At 32.8% G+C, this 10,394-nt stretch overlaps 1 protein-coding gene across 1 annotated transcript; it reads right to left on the reverse strand.

The window, feature by feature from the left end:
• Positions 1-4,102: 4,102 nt before the first annotated feature.
• LOC108992693 (multiprotein-bridging factor 1c) lies at positions 4,103-4,967 on the reverse strand. Its single transcript, XM_018967325.2, has one exon. It carries the CDS (start codon positions 4,778-4,780, stop codon positions 4,346-4,348), a length of 435 nt encoding a protein of 144 aa, XP_018822870.1. The 5' UTR covers positions 4,781-4,967; the 3' UTR covers positions 4,103-4,345.
• Between the last annotated feature and the right edge of the window lie 5,427 nt (positions 4,968-10,394).

Consider the following 10,394-nt stretch of genomic DNA (forward strand, 5'->3'; position numbering starts at 1 on the left):
TTTATTATTAGTTAGACTTCAAAGAATTTGTCTGCATTTGGCTGAGAATTAAAATCAGTTAATGGCCTTTAAAGGAATAGAGAAAACTCAACTCTTAATACAGCATAAGCCTATAAAAATTAATTAATTTTATAACTAAATGCATGTATAAAAAAAATCAATATTCATCTTGTAAAATACATGCGACATACACGATGCAGTCTACTACATATTACATTATTTGAACTAATTTGCTAAAAATATTACAAAACACATATTGTTTTAATCAAAACTCTAATACACAACAAATTGTATGCAAAAAATCAAAAATTTTTTCATCAATTAACTCTTCTTCCAACAACCACAGGACAGTGGTTTTGAGTCTTGACAAGCTCTCTTGGCTGAATTTGGATCCTTAAATGTTACCTAATTACAAACATAATGAAATCAAAAATCAAAAGTACAAAAATAAAAAATAAAAAATGTCATACAGGTGAGAAGTGTCATCATTATTGTTTCTATCAAAAGAAGAACATCTTTAATTTGCAAATTCTAAATCTGGTAATCTATCCGTGCAAAGAAGATTGTCTCATGGGCAGGCATGAGAGAAAGGATAATTTCCAGTTCAATGAAGCCGTATCACTTAAGATTGCCTTTTGCAAAACACATCCTGATCCTAAACTATAAAAAGTTGCAATATTTTCAGTTTTGTAATTTATGGTGCATATTCAAATTTTTCAGTAATTTATTATTTTTTTACAAAAAAGCGTTACCACTTGCCATATCCAAAACGTATTGGAAGCTCCTGGTTTGCTTCCCATCTCCATAGACAGTCAATGGCTCATTCCTTAATGCCTTTTCAATTAATGTATTAACATAAAGAATCCCTAGATATAAAACATCATCTAAAACTTATGTCCACGATCTAGATCTCACAAACCCAAATCCAGATCTTATTAGGAGACTCTATGGTTATAGATATTTTCACTCTTCTCCCCTTCTAGGTCTCACAAATTCAGATCTAACCCATAAAAACACTACACCAAGATTACTCCATTCAAACATTCACTTCAAAATAAACCCAAAATCAACAGAGAGAACAAAAATCCAGTCACAGAGAGGCCATTTTACTAGCAAAATAACAAAAAAAAAACCAGACCTATCAAACTAAAAGCATATATTTTATATCCATATTTAACAAAATAATAAAAAAAACCCAGATCTAGCATAGAATGTCGTAGCATCGATCTTACCTGAACAAAAGTTACACAAGCCATAGCATTTTATTGTCATCATTCCAAGGTATCTGACGACACAAGATAGAGAGGATGAGAAGAGAGAAAGATCGAGGGTGAGAAGAAACATCAGCAGATAGCATTGTCTTATCGTAACAAAAGAGACCCAAATCAGAATAAAACGGACCCAAATCGCAGAGAACAAACCTTGGGTCATGAGGATGAGGCGAGTCGACAACGACGATGATGGGGTCACTAGGATGACGGGGTTTCTTCGTCGGCACTGAAGGAGGGAGGCTAGCATTTCTTCGTCGGCAATGGGGGAGGGAGGCTAGGGTTTCTTCGGATTGAAAGAGAGAGAGAGAGAGAGAGAGAGAGAGAGAGAGAGAGAGAGAGAGAGATACAAGTGGAGTTTTTTTTTATAAGTGAGATGCGAGTGGAATTGAAAACCGTGGGTTATGAGATAAAAACAAAACCCAAGTACCGGGTTTAAAATCCAGGTTCCGGGTTTTAAACCCAGTACCCGGCTCGGCTATATCCGGGTTTGGTCATCTGGGTACCGGCTCGGATGAACAGTCTTACAGGTGCAGGAGGTATTATTAGAGATATGAAAAAGGTGACCTGGTATGCGGTTTTGCAGCAGCTACAAGGCATAATTCTAACAATTATGCAGAGTTGATGGGTTTACTTCATAGACTTCGGCATATTGATATGTTGGGACTATTATTTGTGGAGATTGAACTAGATTCAATGTTAGTAATTAACTGATTGAGATCTCATAGATGTGGCTTTTGGTATATGGAAGATTATTGGGATGAAATACAAAGTCGACTAGCTAGGCTTAATGTTTCTTTAGTAATGTTTCTTTAGTCCATTGCTATAGAGAAAATAATTTGATTATTGATGGTTTTGATAAATGGGTGCTAAAGGTCGAACTGGCTCATGATATTCTTTATCTACGTTGCCTTCTAGCATTAGGGGTAGCATTCAGCTGGACAGGGGGAATTTCCCTATATTTAGAAAACTAAAAAATGTTGTTGAAGTCTTCTAGTACATTTCGAAAGCTAATTATGATCTTGGACCTAGCCGTTGGATGGGTTTTATGCCATGGTTTTGTTGACTCAGAGCTTAGCCATAGCCTTGGGTACCAAAAATACTCTACTACTATTCAATACTTTATTATTAATTTTTAGTTACTTTTTATTACTGTTCAATATTCTATTATTACTTTTTCATTTTATTATTATTATTCATAACTCTTCTCAATACTTCTCAACATTTCTCACTACCCAAATGAAGAAGACAAGAGATACAATAGAGAAACCCCACACAAAAAGTTCTCATTGGTTTCTAGGAGCGAGCACTTCTCTGGTTTTAATTGTTTTGTCTAGTTTGGCCTACTATGTTTTTCATTGAACCTTTGTTAAGTAATCGGATGTCTTAGTAATTTTGATGTTTGGATTTGCTTTTTTGATTATAATGTATCCCCCAGGTATCTTGCTGTAGCCACAATTTTCTTGCATCACAAATAAAGGCTATCAATAAAATTAAGATACCATCATATTTTTAAAAGTAAAAAAGAAAAATAAATAAATATATCAAGATTTACTCTACTCACAATACATAATCTAATTATTTTTTTTCTAAGTAAGTTAATTTCATTAAACTGAAAAAGTAATACATAAAGAGGGGGTGGAGTTCCCCAACAATCGCCCCAAAAAGCAATAGAAAACAGTGCAATGTGGTGAGCAGGTTTATTTGGGACCAATTTCTTGGTCTCTACCCATGTCCTACAAAAGGACGCCGTCTTATCAAAAGACGAAAATATGTTCGCAAAAATGCGAACGATGAAACCACCGCTGAAGACGGTGGAACCTCTGCTGGAAGCGGTAAATGTGGTGGATGCACCATCACATATTGGTTGGAGATGATTTTTGGAGAGGTCCTTCATCCCTCTTACAAGATCACTAGTTATGGAAAGCAGTAACATAGAGTAGTAGCCGGAATCTAAGCCGAGTCATCGGCAACGAGTCAACACAGGCAGTGGCGGCGCGTGTAGATCATGCGCCACCTAAGGAGGTGGACGAACGAGCAGATCTGAATGATCTGAGGCCTCTAAAGCTGGTGGAGCCGTGCGTGACCACCAATATCGCTGTAGGACGCGGCTGCGACTGAAAAACCCGCACTACAGAAGCCGCACGTGCGCCAAACTCTCTAAGGAGAAACGCGTTTTTCTTCCTCAAACTTAAAGATCGACGACTAGGGAGGCTGAACCGGCATTGCGTGTTGGTCGGAGGTTGCCAAAAAATAGTAGATCGCTAAGGAGGAAAAACTTAGGAAAAAAAATAAACAGAATAACATAAAAATAAGAAAGCCTTTGGGACTGGCTAAAACGATTACTACTAAAACGATTCCCATGTTTTATCGTTTTATGCTTTTTAAAGGATTCACATTTTCCACTTTTATCGTGCTATTCCTTCTATCTTTATGCCACCTCTGATTGAGATTGCCAGTCTTTTTTAAAAAAAAAAAAGAAACAAAAAAAGAAATTGATGATGTTACTCAATTGCTTTTCCAGAATCTTTAAAAAGTCTCATCCTTAATATATTTACATCATTTACAAAAATAATTTCCAACAAATTAAAAAGGATAGTCTGACTTTGACACTATAATTTTCCCAAAGTTTCCTAAGAATTCCTCTTCACATTCTTTAGTTCTAGAAATTTAAATCCAAACACAAAACATCTAATTTTTAACAAAATTAGTATAAATTCAACGCACCACGATATAAAGCCATGTGAATTTATTTTTATAGAATACAAAGGCTTAAAGATTTCATCGCAGTTCACACATCTTCAAGAAATTAGAATGATCTAAAAGCCAAGAGAGAAGATCAACAATTGATAATTTGAAGTTCCGTATGTCATTTTCATATATTTGTACAAGCGTTTTAGTTTCTTCCACTATCAGTCTTCACCAGCCTCTCTGTAGGCAAAATGGAAACCCTAGCTACCGTTCTATTACAAACAAGAAAGGGCTAAACAACCCCAAGACCCAAGAACCAACACACATATATGTCCAAAACTAACACCACCAAACACACCGGGACCTTCCACAGCCATGCAACGTGATCACTTTACAGCCTTTCCTCTGAGCTTCACGCCGAGAACCTTCTCCATCTTCCCCAACACCGCCTGGTTCGGCACGGCCTTCCCGTTCTCGTACTCCTGGACCACCTGCGTCCGCTCGTTTATCTGCTTCGCCAGGTCTGCCTGGCTCATCTTCTTCTGCAGCCGCGCCTTCTGAATCGCCTGCCTCACCTCGGTTGACACTCGATCCAGGGCCGCCGGCTCGGCCGCCTCGTCCAGTTTTCTCGCGTTGACGACCGGAGCAGCCTTCTTGTTGGAACCAGCGTCGGCCTTCCTGACTGTCTGTATCGGAGCCCCGGAACGCAGGGCCTGGTTCACCGCCTTCGGGTTGCGGAGGTCCTGGGCCTTGGCCCTCGACTTGTTGAGCACCACGGGCTCCCAGTCCTGGGTAATGGATCCTGGATATCGGCTCGGCATCTTAACAAACACAAGCGATGAGGGAGGGGAGAGAGAGAGAGAGAGAACAGAGAACTTAATTGTTGCGTAGAAATTAGAATGGAGGCCATAGAGATAGGGGATTTTATACTGGAGATGAAGATCTGGAAAGTTCTCAGGCCTTCTTGATCAAACTTTATCTCTTGAAAGTTATTGGGCAGTATGGTTTCCTTGTATCTGGTCCTCGTTGCTGACGTGGTAACTAGTTGTTTGTCGGCTTTCTTTTCTTTGGCGAAAAATGACAGGCGTATAATTATTTTTATTATATAATATTTTAAATGAATGATATTTTTATAAAATAATTTATAAAAATAAGATTATTTATATAAATATCATATTTTAAAATATAATTATAAAAAAATTGCATGTATCATTTATCATTTTTCTCATCAATATTTTTATATTTTTTTAATATTTATTTAATATTTTATAAAAATAAATTTATAAATTACCATGATTTGATGAGAAATATCATATTTATATTACAAAAAAATAATTTATAGTTTAAAATACCATACTACCATATCAAACTGTATTAATTATTTTTTTAATAAAATTTCTTTTCACATCAAGTATTTCATCCGTATCAACTCTAAAAAATAAAATAAAATAAAATAAATATTTTTCACAAATTAAAAAATGAAAATAAAATTTAACCAAGGAGATCCACGGTGACTTTCCACCGCCATAGGATTGTGGGCTCTACCAAATCCATAGCGCAAAATGTCGAGGCATGCATCCAACTTACATGACTAAATGCGTCACTGAATTTCATGTTCTATTAACTTTCTTTCTATCATAATACTTCAATTACATCAGTATTTTCTATTTTTCACAAACCATTTACTAATTTGCTCCGCCACTCATCTAGCTACATACCTCAATACAAAAGTAATATTCATAAAATTAAGAATGTATTAAAAATCCAAGAGGTATAAGCTTTTAGAATTCAATAGATTGGATATTTAAAATCAATCAGTTCTTTAATAAATTAAGAAAATTAGAAATTTTTACAAAGAAACTAAAAGAGAATTGAAGTCCTCATAAATGGAGATTTTAGACTTTTTAAAATCTCAACATTTGCAATTTCGATTTTAGAGGATCTTTGGTCAGAGATTTCTTGTAGGACAAATGTCAAATGATTACTCACATTTAAGATGTTTTCATTTTTCAACAATGAAAATGATAAAGTTACTAGTAAATAATAATTTGTATAAAATTATATAATAAAATAATATTATTTTAAATTTGATTTTGACTTTTATTTTTTATTTGATGTCTTTAAATATAATAAAAAATATTATTATATTTAAAGTTTCTATAAGTTATGAATGAGTTGTTAGCCTATCACTACTCTTTTAACAATTGTGAATTTCTTGAAAGTAACATCATTTGTTTTGACAAAGCATCTCATATCATCTTATCTAATCATTATAATTTTTTCAAATTTTTAAATAAAATATAATATATAATTCAACTTTAAATTATATTATAACAATATTTTATTTAACGTTTAATTTTCATCTTATCTGTATAACTAAATGAGGTCTTAATCATCATAATAAATGCAAGAGATATTTTTAGTTGTCTTAATTTTTATAAGTAAAATAGTATTAAATATTTGTTAATAAATTATTAAAACTTTTCGAATAGTATGGATATTATTAGGCTTGGGCACCCAGGCTGGGTTTCCTCTCGGTCTGGGTTTCAGAGCAGCATCACGTGGCCCAAATATGAGTATGAGACCCGGGTATCGAGTTAAAAACCCAGTACCCCAAGATGGATCTCTCTCTCTCTGTCTCTCTCTCTCCCTTGCGATGCCGAAATTTCTTCCACTATCTCTCTCTCACCGCCCTCTCTCTCTCGTTGTCGGCATCTCAGTACGTGTCTCTCTCTCCTGTTAGGATGTTTGAAGCAAGCCCAAGTTTAGAATTTGTTTGAAATTTGTTTGATCGCTTAGAAGGTTAGAGGCATTGGAGCAACTAAAGCCTGAGTTTAACCCACTTTGCATTGAAAAGATTTTCGTTGCCCATTTGTTTTAACCCAGTTTGGTTTATTGAGCTCATCCTAATGTGGTTATCTTCAGTTCATATCTTGTAGTAGTTTAGGTTGTAGATCTATGCCAGAGTTTATGCGGGCTTGATGAAATTTTGATTAGATATTTTTTTTTTTTAAGTACTGAAGGGAGTTCACATACTTGAGGAAAAATTACAGGTTAGAATGGTTGTTTATAACTTGAGTTTTATTTCCATTTTGGTGTGGGGATTTGATGATGCATTTGTTTATTTTCGACGTATTTTGACACATCGATTATGATAGTTGTTATGGACGTGTTTCACACCCCATGAACACCCTCATTAAACCTGCACCAGAATAACCAAAGAAGGCTTAAAGGGTATCAAACATCTCCGATGCCTAAGTAAAACCATCTGTATTTCTTTCATGTGGCTAGCAGGCATAACAACTGGCAAGAGATTAAAATATCTCTCTTTGTCTATTTTCGACTTTGCTCTCCTACATGGGCTTATGAGATGTGTTTGTAATTGGCCTTTTAAGGGTACGTTTGGGTGTTGAGAAGTGTTGAGGATATTTTTGAATAGTTATGAGTAGAGATTGGAGTGAGTTTGTGGGTCCCATTGAGAGTATTTTGAGTTGCTTGGATGTGTGAAGTATGTTGAATTGTTGACTTTTGAGTAGGTAGTTGAAAAATGTGTAGGTCCCATAAATATTATAGTGATTTGATTTTTAATAATAAATATTATAATAATTTTATTATAGTGATTTTTTAATATTAATAAATATTGTAGTGATTTTATTTTACTTTCATATATAATAATGATAAATATTATAATGATTTTATTTTTAATTTATATATAATAATGATAAATATTATTATGATTTTATTTTTAATTTATATATAATAGTGATAAATATTATAATGATTTTATTTTTAATTTATATATAATAGTGATAAATATTATAGTATTTTATTTTTTATTTATATATAATAGTGATTTTATTTTTATTTATATATTTTAGTGTTTTTATTTTTTATTTATATATAATAGAGATAAATATTATAATGATTTTATTTTTTATTTATATATTATAGTGATTTTATTTTTTATTTATATATTATAATGATTTTATTTTTTATTTATATTTAATAGTGATAAATATTATAGTAATTTTATTTTTTATTTATTATATATTATAGTGATTTTATTTTTTATTTATATATTATAGTGATTTTATTTTTTATTTATATATTATAGCGATTTTATATTTTATTTATATATAATAGTGATAAATATTTTTTATTTATATATTATAGTTATTTTATTTTTTATTTATATATTATAGTGATTTTATTTTTTATTTATATATTATAGTGATTTTATTTTTTATTTATATATTATAGTGATTTTATTTTTTATTTATATATTATAGTGATTTTATTTTTATTTATATATAATAGTGATAAATATTTTTTATTTATATATTATAGTGATTTTATTTTTTATTTATATATTATAGTGATTTTATTTTTTATTTATATATTATAATGATTTTATTTTTTATTTATATATAATGGTGATAAATATTTTTTATTTATATATTATAGTGATTTATTTTTTATTTATATATTATAGTGATTTTATTTTTTATTTATATATTATAATGATTTTATTTTTATTTGTATATTATAATGATGTTATTTTTTATTTATATATTATAGCGATTTTATTTTTTATTTATATATTATAGTGATTTATTTTTTATTTATATATTATAATGATTTTATTTTTTATTTATATATTATAGCGATTTTATTTTTTATTTATATATTATAGTGATTTATTTTTTATTTATATATTATAATGATTTTTTTATATATTTAATAGTAATAAATATTATAGTGATTTTATTTTTTATTTATATATAATGGTGATAAGTATTATAGAATATTTGTGAATAGTTATGAGTAGAGATTGAAGTGAGTTTGTGGGTCCCATTGAGAGTATTTGAAGTTGTTTGGTATGTAAAGTATTTTCAAAAGTACGAGAATACTTGAAAAGTGTTGAGGATACTTGGTTACCCAAACACAGCTTAAGTCTTCCAACATGGGTTGCCATGCTCCATTTTAGTCCAAGAAAAATATTATAACTAGTTAAAATTGTTGCCTTGAAAGTCATGTATTTATCAAATTCTTGATCTGAACTTGCATTTTGTCCTTTAAAATTCAGAGGTTGTTAATGATTTTGCATCTTTCTTTTAATGGGCTTTAACTCTCATTTGACTGGGCTTTGGCCTCTTCTTTTATAGATTCTGAAATTAAACATAAAATTATACTTATGAATATATCAAAGTAAATAAAAACTAAATTCAAGAATATAAATTAATTCTTATGATTTCTATTCACATTTTAACATTCTAGTCCAATAATAAAATATTTAGAGTGTACTTTCGTACTCTCTTCACCTTCCCTGGTTCAAGAGCAAAAGAGAAGGTCCTCACCTGCTTTAGGCCATATGGGAAAGAAACTATGCTTGGAACATGGCCCTATTCATGGTGAGGCTATGCTTTTGGATTAATCAAGCTCAATTGGGAAGAGACTAGTATGTGTTGCTATGCTTATCGAGGGAAATAGCTTTGCTTGGTCAGCTTTTCCTCTTTTTGACTTCTGGAAGAAATCATGGGATAGGCTAAGGTTGGCCTAGCCTTAGTGTTGGAGGTTGAGTCGCATATGGCGCTTTGTTAAGAGGATGTTTAATTGGCCTTTCCTGCTATAGGAGGTCAGGGTGTCGTTTCTGGCTCGGACAAAGACAAACATTGAGGTGGCCCTTCACTCTGCATTCTAGGGTGCGGCGCCCACACTCCCGTTGGGTTTTGCTGCCCCTTTTAACGATGTTGGTGAGGCGCCTTTGGATGTGGTAGGTGACAACTGTCCCTCTTTTCCTTCCACTGTTTCTGGTGGGGCAACCCTCGAGATCCCCTTTACTTTTTCGAAGTCTCTTCGTGATGAGCCCTCAGGAGTGGATTCAATGGAGGAACCAACAATTCTTTTTAGGGGGCCAACTTTTTAGCAAATCTATTGTTGCCTTGAATTGGCTCCTTGGTCCTGTCTTGGACATTCATGTTGGAGTACTGGATCCTGAGAATCATCGTTCGTGCTGGAACGCCCGTTTCTCACCTTCCCTCGTATGGGTTCCTTTTGCCCTCGAATCCTTCTTTCAGTCTCCTTCCTAGGTGCCTTTCTTTGCTTGGTCCTCCGACTGCCCCATATCTTACTTTCTTGATGCGGTCAGAGCCCTTAAGGTGTCATCAATATTGACAAAGTCGTCTGCTCTATTCATGAATTCACGCAGAGTGGTTAGGGTCTTCCTCGCTAAGTTCACCATGAATGGGTTCTGAGCTAGATGCCTCCCAATAAGGCTTTGATTTTTCAGCTTGGTTGTCTGCCATCAAGTGTTCTATGTTGAATCTATTGAAACGAGCAAGGTAAGACTTCAAGCTCTCGTCCTCCCTTTACTTTATAGTAAGGAGATATGTAGCGGGCCTCCTTCTCCTTCAACTCGCCATAAATTGGGTCAAG

This window comes from Juglans regia, chromosome 1 (assembly GCF_001411555.2).
Source record: "Juglans regia cultivar Chandler chromosome 1, Walnut 2.0, whole genome shotgun sequence".
Classification (NCBI taxonomy): Eukaryota; Viridiplantae; Streptophyta; class Magnoliopsida; order Fagales; family Juglandaceae; genus Juglans; species Juglans regia.